This window comes from Pomacea canaliculata, linkage group LG4 (genome assembly GCF_003073045.1).
Source record: "Pomacea canaliculata isolate SZHN2017 linkage group LG4, ASM307304v1, whole genome shotgun sequence".
Classification (NCBI taxonomy): Eukaryota; Metazoa; Mollusca; class Gastropoda; order Architaenioglossa; family Ampullariidae; genus Pomacea; species Pomacea canaliculata.
The window spans coordinates 15,741,632-15,762,520 of record NC_037593.1 but is presented as its reverse complement, the minus strand read 5'-3'; the positions used below and the strand labels follow the sequence as shown (position 1 = coordinate 15,762,520).

General features: G+C 40.8%; 2 protein-coding genes across 4 annotated transcripts; one reads left to right on the top strand and one right to left on the bottom strand.

Annotated features, from left to right (window-relative positions):
• The first annotated feature begins 844 nt into the window (after positions 1-844).
• On the top strand, positions 845-15,593 carry LOC112562538 (two pore potassium channel protein sup-9-like). Of its 3 annotated transcripts, XM_025235827.1 has the most exons (6): positions 845-1,276; positions 3,400-3,612; positions 4,937-5,888; positions 10,937-11,199; positions 12,874-13,087; positions 13,803-15,593. In XM_025235827.1, the coding sequence occupies exons 3-6, from the start codon at positions 5,606-5,608 to the stop codon at positions 14,144-14,146; spliced, it is 1,104 nt and encodes a 367-aa protein (XP_025091612.1). In that variant the 5' UTR covers positions 845-1,276; positions 3,400-3,612; positions 4,937-5,605; the 3' UTR covers positions 14,147-15,593. The 3 variants fall into 3 exon arrangements, with proteins under 3 accessions (XP_025091612.1, XP_025091609.1, XP_025091611.1); XM_025235824.1 differs by lacking the exon at positions 3,400-3,612; XM_025235826.1 differs by lacking the exons at positions 845-1,276; positions 3,400-3,612 and adding an exon at positions 3,736-3,874.
• Positions 15,594-16,162: 569 nt separating this feature from the next.
• Positions 16,163-18,978, bottom strand: LOC112561585 (lens fiber membrane intrinsic protein-like). Its single transcript, XM_025234147.1, has 4 exons — positions 18,741-18,978; positions 17,511-17,709; positions 16,575-16,712; positions 16,163-16,353 (listed from the first exon to the last, which is right to left on the bottom strand). Exons 2-4 carry the CDS (start codon positions 17,698-17,700, stop codon positions 16,163-16,165), a joined length of 519 nt encoding a protein of 172 aa, XP_025089932.1. The 5' UTR covers positions 17,701-17,709; positions 18,741-18,978.
• Between the last annotated feature and the right edge of the window lie 1,911 nt (positions 18,979-20,889).

Here is a 20,889-nt window from a genome sequence, read left to right as displayed (position 1 = left end):
TTGCTTTCAATGTTATTCCGTCCTTTTTTAACTTTTCTGCCTTTTCTTTCTTCTTCTTTAAAGAAATCTGCATCACTATCTCTCGAAAATAGCTCACATTACGTGACTTTCTCCTTTTTTCCTTTTTCTCCACTGTCCTCTCTGACCTGCTCACATTTGTCCACATTACTCTTGGCTGATGCTTGCTGATTTATTTGTCTCCCTTTCTTCCCACTCTCGTCTGTTTCCCGCAGGATTGATCCCGATAATCTTTAAATGTAGGGGTTTGGTGTTGAATTCGTTTCTCGCTGTTAGCAGGAATTCTTCGTGCCGACATTTTTAACACTGTATCTAAATCTTCTCTTTTACACGATTCGAGTTATTCTAGCCACATCGGATTTTTTTTTTTCTCATGACTTTCATTTCATTGACTTGCAAATGAGGACATGAACTAACATTCATCCTGGAAAAAATTGAAATATTTGCATAAGCTTTAAGAATTTTTTTTAAACATTTTATTCACTTGAATGAGAGAGAGAAAGACACCAAGAAAACATTATTGAAGTTTGACAACATATTTCTGGTGACTTTTACCAGACATGAACATGGCTATATAAATGATGCAAACACACATGTTATATATATATACACACACAGAGACCACACGCACACACGAACAATACTAAAAACACGCAGACAAACTCAAAGACAAGAATTACACGCGAACTTTCCATGTGATGGAGAGTGACACTTCTAAATTTCCCTAAAACCAAAGTGCGCTCGATTTTCCGTCAAGTGTACTTTACCTTTCCTCCCACCTCGAAATGTCAATTTTTATTTTAAAAAAAAAAATCCGTTGAATCAGCATCAAAGGGCAGAGCTCGACTGCGCATGCTCAGCAGTGCCTCGTCCAAGATACGCGGCCACAGCGTGCAATCGCATGCGTGAGTGCGTGAGTGTGTCGCGCGTGCCCGCGTGGTCGCCTGCTCGCTCGCTCGCGCACGCAAGTCGAGTTTGTAATTATAATATTCGATCGTCACCTGGGTCGCCGTGCATGCGCGCGCAGTGCTCGTCTGCCAGCCAGACGAGCCACTGCTGCGCGCGCACATGCTTGCGGTTTCCGGAATGCGTTTGATGGCAGGAGATCGTCTGCGTGTGTAGCAGTGAGTTGGACTTTATGACCACCCGTTAAACCACCAAATATATTTATACAGCGGCACCCAGACCTGCAGTCGCCTGCTTCCACCCCGGCCTGGCGCTGACGGCCTCCCACAAAAAGTAAATGATTGGAAGGAAGGTAAGCTTCGACTTCTCCAGTAGCATATCGGTTCGTTTGAGACCTGGCAGGGGCTTGCTGACAAAAGTTTGGACTGCTTTCGATATGTCTCAGTCTCAAACACGAGTTGTGTGTCCTCTACAATAGTTCTAAAATGTAGAGCTTGTCACGCTCGTCTAATTTACTGACGAGTATGTTTTAACGATTTTTTTATAATTAATTAATTCATTTATTCATAAAATGCAGCTGCTACATGCTGCACGGATCACGTGTGTCGGGACCTCTGGGGAACATGGGGAAGCAAGGGGAAGGTGGTGGTGGGGAAAGAGGGTTATCGGGTGTATGAAGTTGATGGCGGGACAGTTGAATTGGCATGTCCGAGAGGAGTCACGACCTGGGGTGACACAGAGGACCTGATGTGACAGACGTAGGTTCAAACAATGTCACTTGCCAGCTTGTAAAAGATGAAGAACGATCTCATTTTTATAAAAATAATATCTAGAAAGGTGTCAGCCTGGTTGTTTGTACAGCTGTGACAACAGTTATTTATCTGTAACTGTTGTTTGTGATGCTCGGTTCGCTGTGTCTGTTTCTCGTTTTTTGTTTGATGTATTTGTGTGTGGAAGTTACCGCTGTCACACAATGTCTTTTTCTTTAGTGCTTTTTCAAACCTGTTCTCGCTTCATTGTTTTTCATTGATATACACGTGCAACAGCTTTCAAGCGTGCACATTCATATTTGAATGTTTTTATTACCGATTTGATACACAGTTTTAATAGTTTGATTGGCTAGTCACTCTTTTTATCTCACAACGATTTTTGCTCGCGCGCAATATCACGGGTGAGTGCGAAGTCAGGAGCCCGCACTGCTCCGAGATAGAAAAATGGATTCCGAGACATTTACTTTCTTTGTCTGTTTGGAATTGCAGTTTCTAAGTGCTCTGTCTTTTCTGTTTATTCCTTTAGGTAGCAGCATGTTGCTTTTCCTATGTTATCTAACCTTAAGCAAATTTATAAATTACTTTTAAAATGCCAGGCGAAACACCCCAAACATAAAGTTTCTCAAAAAGGATTGACATAGTTAAAAAAAATGGGATTAGAAGCTATTTTAGTGAGAACAATCGCGTTTTAAACTGGTATTGTATCCAAGAACATAGTCCAGAAGCAAGTCATGACAGGTCACCGATGTCTTCAAATCTTATAATTAAAAACCATTGTCTTCCTAACAGATGTTTTCCTACAGTCACCCCGATTTTGTTCCCTAGGAGGACTTGTAAGAAAGAAAGAAAGCGATGAAGAGTGAAGAAGTCCTGCTGTGATACAAATTAATTAGAAATAGCTCTCTTTCTTCAGGTTTCCAATGGGTTCTGTCTATTTTGCTCAGACATGCAAGTCTCCTGCTTGAGGGCACACCGCAGTTCCAGCTCTGGCTTTTGTCATTAATTCAGGATGTCAGATGTTCCGGCTCTGGTTCTTTTCATTGATGCGAAATGGTAGATGCAGTCTGCAGAAAAGATAAAGAATGTCTTCGTGGAAACAATCGAAAAATGGGCTTTGCGGTCTGTGTTTAATATAATTTTGTGATGCCATTTGGTGTGATGAGCTAGAGGATAGATAAGGCTTTGACAGCCGTGCTCCTCAGACATTGTCCAGGCAGCACTATCATCTTTTTTTTGGTTTGTGCCTCTGGCAGTGTCCTTAATTTCGCAAGTTTGTTTGTTTTTGTTGTTTTTGTTGTTTTTGTTTTGTTTGTTGTTGTTTTTGTTTGTTTGTTTGTTTTTTTTTGTAATCTCGATTTGTCGACCAGCGTCTTCACAGCGATCTGTCTTGCGACCTGTGTGTCTACTAGTAGTAAAACCCTCGTTTGTAAGTGTACCGTGTCTAGTGTAAGATGTCACTTGTGTAACTAACATGTCTATGATGACATGAGCACACCTAACGTGTCTACCGTGTGTAAGTAGAACTTACTTGCGTCTCTACTTGGACTGTGTGTAGTGTAGGCGTTAGCTGTGTTTCTACCTTCTCTACAACTCAGTGGAAGTTGTTTGTGTTGAAGACATCTCTCCTCATTGCACGAAGCTTGCGACATTGATCCTTCGTTCTTTTTTTTTTCTCTCTCTCTCTCTTTTACATTCGTGACCTCAGCAGATCAGCGACACTCAAATGGGATTTCAGCACGACTTCCATTAAAGCTCGTAAATTGATTGCCGAGTCCCTGGTGCTTCACTCCTCATAAAACACCTTTGCGACAGGTGTAGCAATGGCGTCTTCTTACTGGACGTGTCGATTGTTTCACAGCACGTGTGAAGGTGATGGTCAACACTCACAGAGACGTATAGACAGCATTGAATATGCCAGGTAGGTGCTGATTGTCAGTCCCACTTCAGAGAGGAAATTAGCACAAGAGGTAATGATGTAGCAGCGTTAACGGAAATAGCGGCAAGCTATGGGATAAATAGGAAAATAATGGGTTTGGATGTCGTGAATAACCACAAAACATAAAGGAAGTCTCGCTAACAGCAGATAACTAGCAGTCTGTTGTCGTTCGTAGATAATAGATTATGCGATACCTACGATGGATCGTGGATCCCTTCGTGCAGAGGAGAGGACGACTGACTCGGTCTGTAAAAGTGTTGTTTTAAAAAAAATAATAATTATTATTATTATTCATTAGGTTTATTAGATAAATTATTTATATTGCGAAATTCGTATATTTATTAAAAATGCGTAACAGATCCTCTCATTATTTATTATGAAATATGAAACAAAACGCGATTATCATTGTTTTGTAGATTATGCTCCTCAGTTCAGAGAGTCTTTTTTTTTTTTTTGTTCTGCTGCACGAATTAGTTTCAAAGCTTATCAAATACAAGATTGTTGGTTGGCCTTGGCTCCCAGCCACCTTTCTAGTCTAATCTCACTCCTCTCCCCTTTCTCCCACTGCTCTTCAGGTAAAGACATCGTCTGTGTCTAGTCAAGAATAACTCGCACAGACTCCAGTTTTTAAAAACTGTGAAGTATGGATTCGAAATTAAACACTCATTATTTGTCTTACTCTTCAAATATGTCTTTAAAACTTGCTAATTTGAAAATGACAACTGGTAAATGTTTTGTATGGAAAAAATACATTTTATTTGAAGGAGTAAGTGCAATGACTGTCGTAGCTTGAAGGTAAAATGTTCCTAGTGTTTTATGAATGGTCTACATTGGTTGCATGAGTGTTCCTTTTACCGGTTATATAGGTGCATAATAAATGATTGTAATTAAATATTATTAAATGATAACACATGTGATAAACCCATAATTTCATTTTCGAGTACAGACATGCTTACAGACGATGAAAAAAAAAAGTGGTGCCATGTTTAGTAAACATTACCTAAATATTTGTCAGAAGGGAAGAAAAGAATTGTTCTTCTGGATGAGAATTGGCTGAATGTTATAGTAATGAAAGGAATGATTATCGGGATGAAATTGCTGCACAGCAGCTTGCATCATGGTGGACACAAGTTTCGATGAATGCCGCTGCATTACTTGCAGATACTGATTCCATGTCAACTGGTTATAAATAAGTAATATTCGCTGTAGGTTATGCACTAGCTAATGCTTTTTTACAGCCTCAGCCATTGTGTGTGACCCACATCAAGCAGACATTTTGCGAGCAACATTTGCATTTTTGTTCCAGATGCCTCCAAGAAAGGATTAATGAGCAAAGAGCAGCAATGGACGAAGTGCTCCCGTTTCACCAGATGCTCGTCTAAACTTCCATCTAGATGCACAGAGGCGACGCCAGCAGGCTCAAGCGTCTAAATATTTCATTAAGCTGTGTGCAGCGAGCGCCACCTAGCCGGTCGCTTGTCGATGGTGTAGACCACCTTTATCACAGCTTTGGGTCTCGGAGTGTGCTTTCGTCCTTTGGTTGTTTTTATGTCACATGATTTCGAGGTGCCGGAGCGCAGATCGAGAAATGAACGAAGAACAAATCTCTCTGGAGCCAACATAGAAGCAAATAGGGAGAGGGAGAGAAAAAGAAAAAAAAGTAGTTTTCAGTGATGGGGCCAGTAAGCAGAATCAAACGTCTTTGTGGGAACTAGTGTCTTAGAAGGAAATCCAGCCAAACGGGTGAGGCGTTGGATCGATGTAAAGGGTGAAGATCAGAGGCTGGCTATTTGTTTGCGCTCATGTAACTGGTGAGTAGAGCAGCTGTGGACAGCGGGAAGTCTTGGAACCTCCATCAAGCAGCTGTGGACAGCGGGAATTCTTGCCACCTCTTTCAAGCAGCTGTGGACAGCGGGAAGTCTTGCCACCTCCATCACTATATATATATATACTCCTTTTCGTCATCATCGTCGCGATGGACAAGCAGAACGTCAGGACTCTTTCTCTCATCGTCTGCTGCTTCACTTACCTCCTCGTGGGCGCCGCCATCTTCGATGCCCTGGAGTCAGAGAACGAGATCAAGATGCGCAACGCCCTGACGGAGAGAGAGATGAAGATTCAGGCCAAGTACAACATCTCCCGCCAGGACCTGGAGGACATCCGCCGCAACATGATTAGGATGGTGCCCTACAAGGCCGGCACGCAGTGGAAGTTTGCAGGCGCCTTCTACTTCTCTCTTACAGTGGTGGCAGTCATCGGTAAGTTGGTAACAATTCTCTCTTCTTCTCTATTTTACCTCTGTGTGTTTGTGTGTGTGGATGTGTTTTGTGATCGCGATGACAAGATGACGATCTCGACGACGGAGGGTTGATAAATGTAGGTGAGGAATTTTCTGGAGTCGAAAAATTCAGAATAGAATATCTTCTGACACAAGGGACAAGAGCTGAATAAGAAAGAAAAACAGGTCTAACGATGGCGATGACACTAAATGGGGGTGGTTGTTAATGATAATGCATTGTAATATTTTATTGGCAGTAGAATTCTGTAGCATCGTCAGAAACAGGAGCTACGAGGGTCGAGGCAAATTTATCGTTTCTCGTCGTCTCTTGTCGTTATTTACGACAGTTTGTCCAAGAACCAGAGTAGTTTGTCGACTAGTTTGCTGATCAGCTCAGTTCCTGGCACAGGGCCATACTGTACTAAACTGACCCGTCCGCCCACACCTGAAAAACGTTGCACCCGTGCGTCTGTCTGGCTCGACAAACAAGCAGTTTGCAGCTGCTGCTGTGGGGCTCACGTGACTAATTGACTTGACGACTTAATTCATCCCCTGGTGCCAAGCAACGGCTCGTGTCCAGCCAATCTCTATGGTGTCAGTGATTACTGGCCATAACTTTCGTGCCATCAAATCCTCATCTTCAACACCAGGCACTAAACATGGATTTGTGGTCAAATTTGTTTGGTCATGTCTGGTATGAAGTGACCCTCTATAAATATTTGCTAGGTGTTGGGGGAAATGGAAAACGAGCTAGAATCATTTAAATATACCAATAAAAATCCGACAAGCATTAAATCTTCTCTTTCTGACTGCTGTACTCAGTGTTTCAAAACCTAGTCTGTATGAATGTGTGTATGCATTTATGTACTCGGGTATAGCTCTGTGTTTACATGTTTAGTAAATTATCAATAGATTCGTGAAAAGGTGTTCGTAGTAGTGTGTAATGTATGAACACTTTGTTTTTGTCTTGTTTGAGGCACATTTCTTTGAAAAGTCCACAAATTGTTTGTTTTTTGTTTTGTTTTTGTTGGTTGTTTGTTTGTTGTTGTTTGTTGTTGTTGTTGTTGTTTTTGTTTTTTTTATTTTTTTTTTTTTTTTTTTTTTTTTGTTTTTTTTTTGTGCTTTAGTTTAATTTCCCTTGCCAGCAGAGCTCGCCATCCGTCGAAAGCAGTAGCACTTTTTTTTTACGACAACAGCAGCCAGCCCTTGTAACAGCAGGTCTCGCCCGCTAGTCCCCGGTGGACAGATGGAAGAATGAAGTGACCCCACGGTGTCGGCACTTGACACCAGGAGGTCGGCTTTGACCCCTGGCCGTCAGCACGTGCTGGCACTTGTTGCGCAGCATTAACGTTCGCCAAGCTGGATAACAAACTACAAGCTTTACAGGCCCTCCACCCCGCTCATAAAAAATGTCGCAATGACCCGTGTAGCTCGCAGCTTTCATTCCTCCCTCCTCCCATGTGACATCAGCTCTCGAACACAGCACAGGATGTTTGTGCACGCACATGGTACCGTCCCCATCAATGGTAGAAGGAATAAATGACTTGAATACCCTTCTCTCCCACCCAGTAGACAAACAAGTGTTTTTGTTGAAGAATTAAAGGCGAATGATTCGAAGGCTTTGTTCACTATTTCTGCTCCATCAGGTGAAGTGTTTTTGTTTGTTTCTTTCTCAGTTGATCAGATAAGTAAACACCCGTCTTGAGACTATCGGTTGACAGAAAGGAACATCAAGCAGTGCGTGTAAGGGAGTGAGTCAGAGGTAGGCAAGGAAAGATAGTCAAGAGGTGGGATCATTTCCTACTGCCTTGTATCTGCTCAGTAATTTCAGAAACAAGTAAACTAACATGAGTCCGTCTATTTTTATATCCAGAAGAAGTACAGTCATTTTTTTTTTTCGATTTAAGAATCTGTTATTAATTCCTTAAGCCAATGTTTCTTGTAAGGAACTAGCTGGCTGAACCTCATGCTAACTGCCAAAACAAAACAAAACAAAACAAAACAAAACAAAACAAAACAAAAAAAAAGCTGTCTCTCGAGTCAGTGTGGTCCTGCTGTGGTATCTAATTTCTTATTCTAGTCTAACGAACCTTATCGTGAAGTCTAATGGAATAGACGAGGCTGTAAAGGCTTATGTTGTAATGGGATTACAGAGACGCAGTGAAGCCGAAGAAGAACTTGGAAGCTGTTTCCCCGGGGAAACAAAAAACCTATTAATATTTTCGATCCTTCTCAATCCCCTCTCACAGTATAAAGAAACTGTGACAGGCAGCAAGAATTTGGTAGAGGAAATAAATGTAATTAATGCCCTTAGAGAGAAGAAGCTAATGAAAATGCCACACGGAGTAAGCTCAATACTTCTGGCGCCTGTCATGCGCAATGTTAAGTTTCATGTTAAGAAACATAATGTGCTGTCTTAAAATTTTTGTTTCTTTCTTTCTTCTAATATTATTGTGCATATGAACCGTTTGAATATCATGTGCGTTTTGTATATGTAGTCTTTAACTAGATTTAATAATACCAACCCACAGAGTTTGGAAATGTTATAACTAAAGATTGTTATGGCCGAACTCAGTAAATCTTCCTCGCAGGTACAGAAAGGAAAAAAGTTACAAAATATTGATTTCGTTCTTTTACTTTTTTAACAAAAGTAATGACATCGGCGCTGAGAGATTTGATGGCCTGGAGGATGGTGGGAATGGCGACCAAAGGAGAACGGGTGATGGGGGGTGGGGAGTATGTGCTGGGTATGGGGGTGTCTTTCACAACTAACCACACTGCAGTCAGGGAGGCAGTGAGCGGTATAAACGTGTCTGTTATCCAATGAACGTAAGAGGGTTTCATCGATCCACGGCTCGAGTGGCAAATGAAATGGGATGATCAAGGGGAGGAAACCTACTAAAACGAAGGGAAGTAAAGGGGACAAACTCAGCACATCAAGTCTCAAAGAAACCAGGACAATGAGGTAATCTTGATGGTGTAATTTTTCTCGAAAGCTAAATTTTTAGCTTTCATTACAAATTATAGGGCAATAGTGACGTCACATCCAATTGTAAAATCTTTTTTTTTTGGGGTTTATTTTAGCTGTTTGTTGCTGTTGGTTTTTTCGTTTGTTTGTTTGTTTGTTTGTTTGTTTGTTTGTTTGTTTGTTTGTTCAACTGCTTTCACTGCCACGCTTTACGGTCGAATTTCTCTAACCATTGATAACCGTGACCATACAACTCCAACACAGACTTTTGGGACAAAACCATTCATTATTGACAATAATAAAAGGACCATTAATCAATTAAATTCTTTTATTAGTTAGTGTAATGTATTTTATATTAGATATATAGGGCTATTAGTCGGCTGTCCTTTTATGACGATGGTGCAAAAATATACACATGTTTTACAACATATATAAATTGTGATGACCGACTTTTTCACACCCGGCTATAGACAAAATTTGCAATATTCTAAAAAGATTGTTGACACATGTTCATCTTGTCGATAAAACCAACGGTTAACACCAGTTAACTGAACGAAACACTAACGGTCCAGGACAGCCTTACTTTTGACATCCTCATAAAAGTTGAAATGGAGGGATCAGCGTTGCTTTGTGTGAGGATTCCAGGCTTTACGGAGCTTGACCTCGTGCGTGACCGGGTAATGAAAAATAAATAAATGCAGTCCGCGGTGCCAGACTCACGAGGTGCAACGATAAATCAACGGATCGGTCTGCTGGTCGCTATCTATCGCAAATCTTTCCGCCAGAGCTGTAATCACACACAATCGCGCGAGATCTCAAACCGTGGAGCGACCGCTCCATCTACCGGGCCAGCAGGTTCCTTAACTCGCTTTAATCGATAATGTACGCTGACAGTTTGTTTTTGTGTAAGGCAAGCTGATCACGAGATTACTCAGCTAGCAGGCTCCATTTTTTGAGCTAGTGCTTGGAATTCTTCGTCAACATAGTTGAAAGTGATTACCCTTCCGTGTGCAAAAAGCAGGAATTGTTCTCGCTAATCCTGTGGGAAATCAGCAGCCAAAAGCGCCTGGAAAAAAATGTAAAGCAAGTTGTCCCTGCACTGTAAACAAACAGAGTTGAGGTTTCCTTCCACTTTGTTTAATTATCGTGCGGCCTTCATGTCCTGTGTGTATACAAGGCTTAGAAAAGCTTAGTATATAGAAATAGCAGAGTGTATTCAAATATACACTAGCTTTATTTGAATGAGTTATTTGCCTCTGATCGACGTTTCTGAAACACTTTTGCCAGTAATATACTACTCTAGTTGGGATCCATTAGGATTCCTTTTTGTTTGATATTCCTTTTCTCATTCGCTCATTTATCAAGCAGTTAAGCGTTTATAGAAGCCACCCTGTATCTGTTATGGGGATTTTTCTGCTATAGAAGGACAAAAACATGCTGCAATATGGCCTGGAATGTGACTTTTTTCTCCTATGGTTCATTATGATGATATTACTGATGTTGCTGTAAAGGATGGCATAAACTCGAAATCACCGCATTCACTCACATTTATAACCTTATCAAGTTAAGCTCTCACTTGAGAGTAGAGAGGCTCAGTCAGGTTTTTGAAGAGGGTTAGTGGAAGTGCATTCTTGCTCTGAATTGCCAGTAATTGTGGCTTTGACACCCAAGTGGCGATTTTTATGTCCATTTCTTGTGCGTTGCAGGGCAGCGCCGGGTCGTAAAGGCAGCTGATTGAAGCTTAGTTCATGTTATTCTCCAATTTCTTGTTGGTCCATGTGTACCCAGTTCGTTCGCGTGCGCCATTCATCTGTCGGTAAAACTCTTTTGTCCACTTGTCCTGGGGAAAAATACTGGACAAATATTCATCAGCAGAATGCTTCTTGCGTCAGAACTAATGAGGGAACCGACCAATCCCCTGTTTAATTAAGGAAGTATCCTTGTGGAGATATCTAGCACCTGTATGTTTGCAAAGCGCGCTTTGTTTGGCTAGCGCTGGGAAGAGACAACACAAATACTCTTTCTTATTATTAATAACAACAACTCCATCATGGTTTCAGGGTACGGCCATAGCACACCCCAGACTGTGGGTGGCAAGATCTTCTGTATGTTCTATGCCATCTCCGGCATCCCGCTGTGCATCGTCATGTTCCAGAGTGTGGGCGAGCGGCTCAACATCCTCCTCACCTACATGCTGCAGAAGATCAAGAAGTGCTTCAGGAGCAAGAACACTGAGGTCTCCCAGTCGAGCCTGCTGTTCATCACTTTCAACATCTCCTCCCTCATCCTTACAGTTGGCGCGGCTATATTTTCCCATTATGAGGTGAGATCCCCGTAAGGACACCACATAAGCATAAACCATCACCAGACGATGTTCCCGCAAGGGAATGTCACAACAGAAAAGATGGCGTTTCTGTTAAGAATGTTGTTATCGTAAATCATTTTTAGGAAATCCCCGTCTAGACATGTTATAAAAGTAAATTATTTTATGAACACATAGCGAAGAGTCTTAAACCTTTGGTCATTATCCTTGTCTATTTTAGGATGTCTTTCTCTCTGTCCATCTATCTTTCATCTCTTTCTGTCTTTCTGATCATTTTGTCGTCGCTGCACTCTCTCCGTCGTTGTGACTCTGCATCTCGTTCCTTACATCTGATCTTCCTCGGTAAGGGCTTGCGTGCCTTCAGTTCTGAATGCTTATATGTGTGAGAGAGAAAGATAGAAAAAGTAGAAATAAAAGCCGATGCAGACTAATGCGTCGCCGGAGAAAAGAGAGTAATGTAAGACACGACAAGTGCCGACATCATGGTCCATAAAGAGAACAAAGGGGACAGGGTTAGAGCAGCAATCGATGCTTCTCCGGCTCCTCCAGCCATTACAAGTCTGGTAGGAAGGGGTGCTCCAGGGGCTTGCTTCACGAGGACACACCATCGATGAGCGCTTTTCGTTTGGATTAGTTTTGCTTGCGAGGATGTTTTCACGTGTACCTTGATATCACAAAAGCTTTCGATCTTGAACTTCGGCGTTGAAGCATCATTGCACAGCATCAGAGGAAGCACTGTATGGTCATGTTCTCTCAACATTTTCGCTATATTTTATGAGAGATAACTATTTCATTGAGACTGTTATGTATTTTTCCGAAATGTATGCATGAGATTTGATATTTCTCTCTGTCATCAACAATGGCTAACGTAGTTTCTTTTGTTTCCTTTCTTGTAATTAAAAAGATAAAAAGATAAAAAGTTTCTGTAAATTGTATTGAAATAAAATGATTTGATTTGGTTTTTTTTTTCACTCTTTAGTTTCTAGCAATTTACATTTTGCATATTGCAAAGTGTTTAGGAGCGCCGTGAAATGTCCGTTCTACTACTCAGGGGAGTGCAGGAATTAGGACAAGACTAACTGTATAGCATTAAATTCCACCAGAGAAGATTTTTTAATTTACAAAAATAGAAAAGTAGAGAGGAAGTCGGTGTAGTATTCTGAACCATCAAGTAAAACTAAAAAGCAGGGCAGTAAACAAGTTCGGCATACAGACAAAAATTTCACTGAGACGAAATATGAAGCCAGGAAGAAAATCCTCGCTGTACAAGAGCTTAAGAAAGCCCTCGTCTGTAGACCGACTTAAAGAATTAGAACGAAATGCTTATGGCCTTCTACACTGTCTACGTTAGAGTGTTATTCATCCCTTTTAGAGGAAAGAAAATCCGACCTCTTCCAAAAATAAATGGGCTATTAAATGTCATTTTGCTAAAATATAACATTAGAAAACCAATATTTGCTTTAGTTGCAGCAACAACAGCATAGGTGGCAGTGATTGTGGCAATGGCTACAGCGACATTAATAACATTTGAAGCATTATTATCTGTTGTTGTTGTTGTTGTTGTTGTTGTTGTTGCTGCTGCTGCTGCTGCTGCTGCTGCTGCTGCTGCTGCTGCTGCTGCTGCTGCTGCTGCTGCTGCTGCTGCTGTTGTAATACAAGTCAGTGTGTGTACAGGGCTGGCAGTACATCGATGCTTTCTACTACTGCTTCATCACGCTGACCACCATCGGTTTTGGCGACTACGTGGCGCTGCAGAGGGACAACATGCTTAGTCGCCACCCGGACTACGTGGCCTTCAGCATCATCTTCATCCTCTTTGGTCTGACAGTGTTGTCGGCCGCCATGAACCTCCTCGTCCTCAGGTTCCTCACCATCAACGTTGTCGAGGGTGAGAGGGTTGCTCTCATGACATAGCTTTTCTTTCTTTCTTCTTTCTTTCCTTCCATCTCTTCTCTTCGCTTCCTACTTTGTTTTGTGTCCACGATGAGCTATGATTTATATTCCTGTACTACTAAAACTGTTTCTGCATACTTATATGGACACCCACTTCAGGCGCATAACAGTTAGGTGCCTGACACTATTTCAATCCGATTTATTTTGTCTTTTGTCTTGTAACCGGTTCTGCGTGCATACGATGCAATCTCTGCTGGCATTCAGTTGGCATAATGTGCAAAATTTCAATGTTGTCTGCTGTCGTTAATGGACTTGATTGCTGCCTTCTTAGAAAATATTTTCCCGGATGGCGTGAGGAAAATGTCCTTTCCTCTCCGCTCCTTATCGACTTGTAAATGATTGTTGATGTTTCTCTGCTGCATCGGCAGCCAAACAAGCGGTTCCTGCAACAAGAACAACGGCCTAATTGCCTTAATTTCAGAGAAGAATGTTTCTGTTTCTGGTTGATAGCAGTGCTAGTTGCGGTGGCCATCATCATCATCGTCATCGTCATGTTCTTGTTTTGTTTTCTCTTCCTCCTGCTACTTTCACCTCCTCCTTGCTCTCTTCTCCTTTACACTACTCTTACTCCACTTTACGTAGTCCACTTTCTGTAATTATTGCCAGAGTCTCTCTGTATTACCCATTATTTGTTTGTTTATTATTTTCAGAAGAGTATACGGAAACGGAGGGAACAGCGATCCGCGTAGGCGATGATGTCATCACGACCAACGGCATGGTGGTCTCTGCAGCACAAGAGGCACCGGACCACTCCGAGCGTATTTCCGTGTGCTCGTGCACGTGCTACACTCTGCGGTCTGGAAGATTCCGGAGACGAATAGAGAGCTCGGATGCGCGCAAGGCTCGCAAAGCCTCGATGCTCATGTCCGGTGCGCAGGCGGACGCTGACGAGAGGACTTACAAGCCGTACGAGACAGAGGAACGAATCAGTCTTGCCGAGGAGAACATCACACAGTGGCGAGATGTGTGTGACCGCAAACGAGCCTCCATTTAATTTGAGGTCGAGTCGTTCTCAGCATCAGATGTCTCGTTGGACAGTCTCACAGGAGGAACGGCCGACGAAACGGTCTAAGAGACATTAAAGTTACTGAAAAAGGAGAAAACTCTGGGGAAATAGAACACTAAGGAAAACTACTCTGGAAGCTGAAATGTGGAGGGAAACAATCACTTTCAACAAAAGTGCAGCTAATTGTCGTTCGTTTTTTGTTTTTGTTTTTTTTTTTTTTTTCAAGTTCAGTTTTCATCGATGTTCTCTTGAAAGAAGAATTTAAATTCATGAAGTATGCGAGAGTTTGTGTGCGAGCTGTTTTGTTTAGTTCTCAGTCGTGTAGTGTGTGCATTTATGTGTACTTGTGTATCTGTTATTCTTCTGTGAACAACTAATCTTGACTGCAGTTGCTACAAAATGCAAACTTGGTGTTGTGTGTATGTTGCTGTCTGCGGTACACGATTGTCTAGTGCAAGGGAAGCAACTGGAACAAGGAAAATGCTTAGTCTTGCAACAGCTGTCTCCCTTACCCTTTGAGAGCGACCTAAAGGCAGAACCAGGCATAGAAAATAAGTGGAAAAAATTGCCACGTTGGCAACCTTCCTGTTAAAATCGAGCAGAGGTAGACCTATATTTTAAAATTTGAAAAGCATTTAAATTTTTTTCAACTAATAAAATGTAATGAAACGGAGTGTTTGGTGATCAATAAACACTTAACAGGCACTTCTCGGTTTTGCAGAAATAGGCAGTGTGTGTGTGTGTGTGTGTTCTGTTGTTGTTGTTTTAATAAAAACAAAGCTGCTTCGATACTTGATACATCACATGTCTTTTTATTTCTTATCAAAAGGAGGTGAACATTCGTGTGCCTCTAAAAATTCTGTCGGATATATTTGTGCGCCTGCTTCTAATGACACGCTGAGTTTATCTTCATCTGCTTTCTTCTTCTTTACTGTTTGCACAGAAAGAGATTTCACCAAATAACACCCGAACAATCGACTCTGTCCAAACTCCTGCATTTACTTAAAAGAGATGACACAATTGTTTTTCTTCATACCAGTTCATACGATCATACCAGTGAGATACAAGAAAGATCTCTCTCTCTCTTCCAAACACTTGCTTTTCCGCAGTGACAGCACATCCTGAACGATGCTTTGTGGTGTTCGTGAATATATTTGAGATTCAGTGTCATTAAACAGAAGACTTACCCTCCGCAGCGTTGATTAACGACGATAAACAACGATCAGAGAACTGCTTTGTCCAACTGCTGTGTAGTAATCGTCGGTTACTATCTCTAGAACTACTATTAAAAACTGAAGATCAGATGTGGATTTACAATCTGTGTGTACATTACTCTGTAAAAAGTTCACCATGTTAATTTTATTTTTATTTTTCCTTCGAAAATTAAATAACTTATTCTACAGATTCCTCGTACGGAATAAAGAATGAAATCAGAAAGACATGGAAGACTTGTACGTACATGTTAGAGTGTTGGTATGTATTAATATACTTTAATGTCTGTGTGTATACTCGCGAGTGTGTGATTTGTGTGGGCATGTTTTCGCACTCTAATCGTGTTTATTGTTTTGTTCTTTATGTGCATTTTATGACATTTAGTAGATTTTCATAAATACCATAGGATAAACACGAAAGCAACGAACGAAATGAGAACTGTGGTAATATATAACACTTTAATCTACTGTCTTGGTATGCAGCACCTAGCTATTCCTTTAACTCACCTCTACAAACTGTAGACAGAGTAAGGGAGACAAACGTTGGTCAACAGGGTGGTGGGGGTAAATTCGGTCAAAGCAATTCTCTCCCCTATTAAACCCCCACAAAACAGAGTGCGATAACAAATTATTGTGTATAAATGATAAAAGGAAAATTAAAGTATAAAAAATATACCTTGGTTGTAGAATAATAATTTTCAGTTTTAATATGCCTTCCTTTAAGTATTTCAAAGGTTCTTTCTACATGCTATCCTCTACCTAGAATCCTCCTACAATTTTGGGAGGATAACTATTAACCAGTAGAAGACGCAACCGAGGATCCTGGGAGGAAGTTCGAGAGGATGAAGGAGGCGCCAGAGCCGATGCACAAGACGAAGGTGACAACTGACAGAGCGAAGCAGTAGGACAGCTTGAACATCTGCTCTGAAAACGAAACTTTTCTGTTGTCTGCGAAGACGGCAAACGAGATCAACACGAACAGAGCTGAAACAAATAACTTTTGATGCAGTTAATTACTTGTAGCTGTCTCCACTTTTTTCATTTCGTGTCTCGGACTTACTTTGTGTCTTTGTTTAACGGAAATTTAATACTGGACAATAAAATATTTTTCAACCATTTTTAATATCTATAAATATAATTAATTACCTATATACATTATATATATACACACACACACATGCATGCATACAGCCATGAACCTTTACCTGCAACGAGAGCCACTGCACCAGCGATGAGAGCCAGGAATTTCTTATCGAGGACCATGATGAGAATGCCAGCGGCGAGAGCCCCGGCGATGAAAAAAAGTCCCAGTAGTGCAAATGCCCTCGTCGCGTCGAGCCAGTCTGTGACCGAGAGAATTATACACACATCTCTACAGAACAGAGAATCATACACACATCTCCACAATATAGTGAGAATAATTTGAATGTGTCTATATAACAAGCAAACTCACACACACGTCTCTATACAGCAAAGAAAACCAGACACACATATCTATAGCACTAAGAGAATCATGCACATATGTCTACAGCATAGTGAGAATCATTTAAATGTACACACATATCTATAAAATTACGAGAATCATGTGCATAAATGTATAGAATAAAGAGAGTCATATATGTGGGACAAAAATAATAAAACACATAAAGATACTGATACACATTATGGCAAAATGAAGAAAATTATCCACACTTCTACAAGACAAAGAGAATCATTCACATTTCTGTATAAACAGAGAGACTGAGAAACATTATCACAACATGAAGAAAATTACACACATCCCTATAGGACAAATAGAATCACACACAGAGAGAGTAAGAAGTATGGGAATTTTAGTTATGGTCCTGCTTACACGTGTGTAAAAGTATATCTACACTAGTCACAGCACTGCACTGACTGCATGTAACACGGTCCTCATGCACGTCCACGTGAGATTTCCTTCTGGTTTTTAAGACATAAGTCGTTAAAGTTGTTTTACACTTACCCAACCACTCAAAATTTCCGTTGTTCTGTCTTTATCTATCTTTTTACTTAACTAACCCTCTTTGATATCTTTCGGGATTATATAAATATAGGGAGAGAAACACGAAGTGTCTGTGTATGCTGTTGGAGTGTGTGTGTGAGCGCAATTATCTCCTCACCAGCCTCTAAGTCAGACGAAATGTCTTTACAACTATTCAAAATACAGTATTTCCATAGCCCGCCGGTGATGTCGGCATTTGTTTGCTTGATCCAGCCGGCGGCTGCCACGGCGATGACTTGAAACAGGAGCGCGATGCCTGAGGCGACGAGTCCCCCGATAACAGTAATGTGAGGCATCTTAAAACCCATGTTTGTTACCTGAAACCGAGGCAAAACAAAAAAAGATTTTGTTTTCCATGTACCGTTTCATGACTGATGTCGATGAAGATGTTGAGGAGATGTTCTGCCCTCTCCTAGTTGTATTGTTCCGCGTTTTCTCGTCGGAAGTCAAACATTGCAGGTGGGTGACAGTTGTGACGTAGCTCTTTTCGCCCACATTAACATAATACTACCGGGAAACGTTACGTACGAACATCGACACGCAGTTCAGGAGTCCCTACACCTGCTCTTCCACGAACAAAGTAAATATGACCGAAAACAGATTTAATAAACATACAACGGATACAAAGGTTACTACTGCTATCCGTACTTCCAAAAGTTGCAGGGTTGTTAACTCTCACATACACACATAATATTATCTCTGGCAGTTGTAACTGATTCCCTACTACTTTGATATCTATCAATTTCTCCACGTTGCGAGTCCACATGTGTAATGAGGTCATGAGTAGCAGGTCAGAGGTCAACAGTCGCGGCACGTCAATGACTCCACTCGTAGTGGGCTGTTTGAGGGTCCGACTATCAGTTTTCACTTCCCTGCTCTACCCATGGTTCCATTCCTGGTGTGGGCAGCAGTTAATATTTATAGTTTTTTCCCTTCTAAGGTGTGTTTGTTTTTATAGAAAATTTCTATCAATGATTTCTGTAGGCCAGTGGAATACCTTTTTCTGGCTAAAGTGTAGCAAGATAGAAAAGAGATGGGTGAGGCGATCTTGAAACCAGAAAGGCAACCCTTCTACCAAAGTGTACCAGTCTCTCGTAGTTCCCATCTTGATGTACGATGTATCTCCGAGTTAGGACTCACTTTGTGATTGTGAGTCACAAACTATATATTTTTAGCTTTAATTTTTTCTGGATTAATTATTTAATATTTATTATTTAGTCTGTAATGGTGAAGAAAAAGAAAAAAACAGCATGATCCAGCTTAGACGTAGAAATTAATTTAAAAAACCAGCTTGTAAACAAAAACAAAAGAAATCTAGAAATCAACTTAAATAAGTAGGGTAACTTACCTTAAAAAACTTTCTCTCAAAAGCACTTAATTGACACCTGATAGCCAAATGAATCCGAAAAACTTCTGTTTTCCAACAACGCCGTGAAGCCTTTTATTGGTCTCAGTAAACGTGTCCATGGAAACGCAATCAACAAACATCCCACAGTGAAGGCAAGGTGCCAAACGATAACTATTCTGTTGGTTTTTTTTTTAAAGTTTTTGTGATAAGATAGTTTGGCACCTGCACACGATCGTCTAAGGAAACTAACATCAAAATCATAGCTCCTCTTTTTCAAGTCAACCCTTATCTGTAATCCTTTAACTCCTTGGGACAAGTCACTGAGAATGAGAATGTAGACAGGAGCTGACGTGTCCTGGTGATAACGACGAGGCTATGGAACGAGCGATATCGCGATCACATTTTCTTCTCTTTCTCAAGACAACCTTTGAAGAAAGCAGACCCACGCATTATGAGTCGAGTGCGCATGTCCACGAGTTTCCACAACATTATATTCAATGAGTAACAGTAACCAGAACATTCATTAGACTGGGGTGTTGTACAAAAGAAATGTCCGTTGCAAGCACTTGAACATCTTTACTCCTTTACAGTTATTAAGAACTTAGTTTGCGTGAAAGCGTGTGTGATGACAGGGCTGCTAGGATAGAGGGTGGATATACCCGTATCTCATGCTTTCCTCAATTTGAACTATCTTATCCTGGTCTCCTGCGTGGTCGTGAAATTCACGTAGCAGCAACAGCAGGGATCTCGACATCTATCACTTGTCTTTGTTTACAGGTGTTATGAAGCAAATCCAAGCACAGATATCGCAATCACACAGGTACTTGAGATACCTTGTGTTTGTGCGTGTGTGTGTGTGTGCGTTTGTGTGTTTCTCTTGCAGCTTAGTCTTTTTCTCGATATCCGCAGTCTGTCCGTCTGTCTCTGTGTCCGCCCGTAAAACTTATGTTTGACCGGAGCAGCTTAATACTAATGCTACAGATGGAAAAATGTTCTCAGGCATAAACGCACACCAAAACTTGACCACCCCATCGTGTAGAAAGGCTGGGTGGTATTACGTTCATTCTCGCTAGGAGGTGGTTAATATCACACAATAAGATTACTTTTCTTGGAAAACTAGTATTCTTGTAATTTTTATTGTTTCTTCCCTTGTCCTCCACTACTCACTGCTTCCACTTTGTACTCACAGCTTCATGTTGTCCATCAAACATCCTAGTGTTCAACGGCGCAAATGTAACTGTCATAAAAGGTTGTTAAAGTCGTAAACTAAAAATTAACAGCCAGTCACCAGAGTCATCATGGGTTGATTCATTTACACGTTGAGTGATGTTGGCATCTTTGGCGGCAACCACTGTAATATAGATCATTAACTATAAACTATTTTTTATCCACTATTATCCATCCGTTGCTGCGTTGTCCCTTCACTCTCGGCCAGCGCAGTGGCGAATGACCGCGAATGAAATTTCGACCGGTATTTTTTTTTAATTTATATTTACATTCATATTTTTAAAATTTTACATTTATCAATTTATATTTATATACTTCATTTTACAGATCATTTAAAATAGATTTACGTGGTGTACATTTTAACAAATATACGTTTTGTTGTCTTGTAGAAAAAGCAAGCAGAAAGGCTGTAAATGTATAGGACGGAGAACTCACAAATCGGGAAGTCAAAAGTTCGACAATCAGAAAAAATATTTTTTATTTGTACACAAAAGTACAAAGCAGACATGTATTTCATTAGAATATACCTTTGAATTTTAATATTACCTACTGTTTTTCTTCTCATTTTCTGTTGTTTGAGTACAAATCCACGTCAAATCGAGTAATCCGAAACGAATGTCAATATGGCGCTCAAGTAAACAAACTTTTACATGGATTAACACGAGAAAATACCTGAATAGTTGACTTTCTCAGAACTCAAAGGGAAGTAATAAATGGAGGAACAAGTCCTAAAGGTTCCAGTGTTACCTCCCTTATATATTATTCATTTACGCACAGGGTTACACATTAAGACACCACACGGGTTACCGCAGTGGGTGCGGGGCGATTGTGTGACTGTAGTCAGCTGACTTTGGTCTTAACATGCTGGTATATTAGTAATCTGTGAATAAACCATTTTGAACTCTTAGTCTTGGTTGTTTGA

Bases quoted from the DNA above. Each gene is read 5' to 3' on its own strand.
- LOC112562538 (XM_025235824.1), top strand. From the start codon at position 5,606: ATGGACAAGCAGAACGTCAGGACTCTTTCTCTCATCGTCTGCTGCTTC. The intron at 5,889-10,936 runs GTAAGTTGGTAA...TCATGGTTTCAG, and splicing joins TACAGTGGTGGCAGTCATCG to GGTACGGCCATAGCACACCC. The intron at 13,088-13,802 runs GTGAGAGGGTTG...TATTATTTTCAG, and splicing joins CACCATCAACGTTGTCGAGG to AAGAGTATACGGAAACGGAG.
- LOC112561585 (XM_025234147.1), bottom strand. From the start codon at position 17,700: ATGGGTTTTAAGATGCCTCACATTACTGTTATCGGGGGACTCGTCGCC. The intron at 16,713-17,510 runs GTGAGGAGATAA...TCTCGGTCACAG, and splicing joins TTCGTCTGACTTAGAGGCTG to ACTGGCTCGACGCGACGAGG. The intron at 16,354-16,574 runs GTAAAGGTTCAT...TATTTGTTTCAG, and splicing joins TGCAGTGGCTCTCGTTGCAG to CTCTGTTCGTGTTGATCTCG.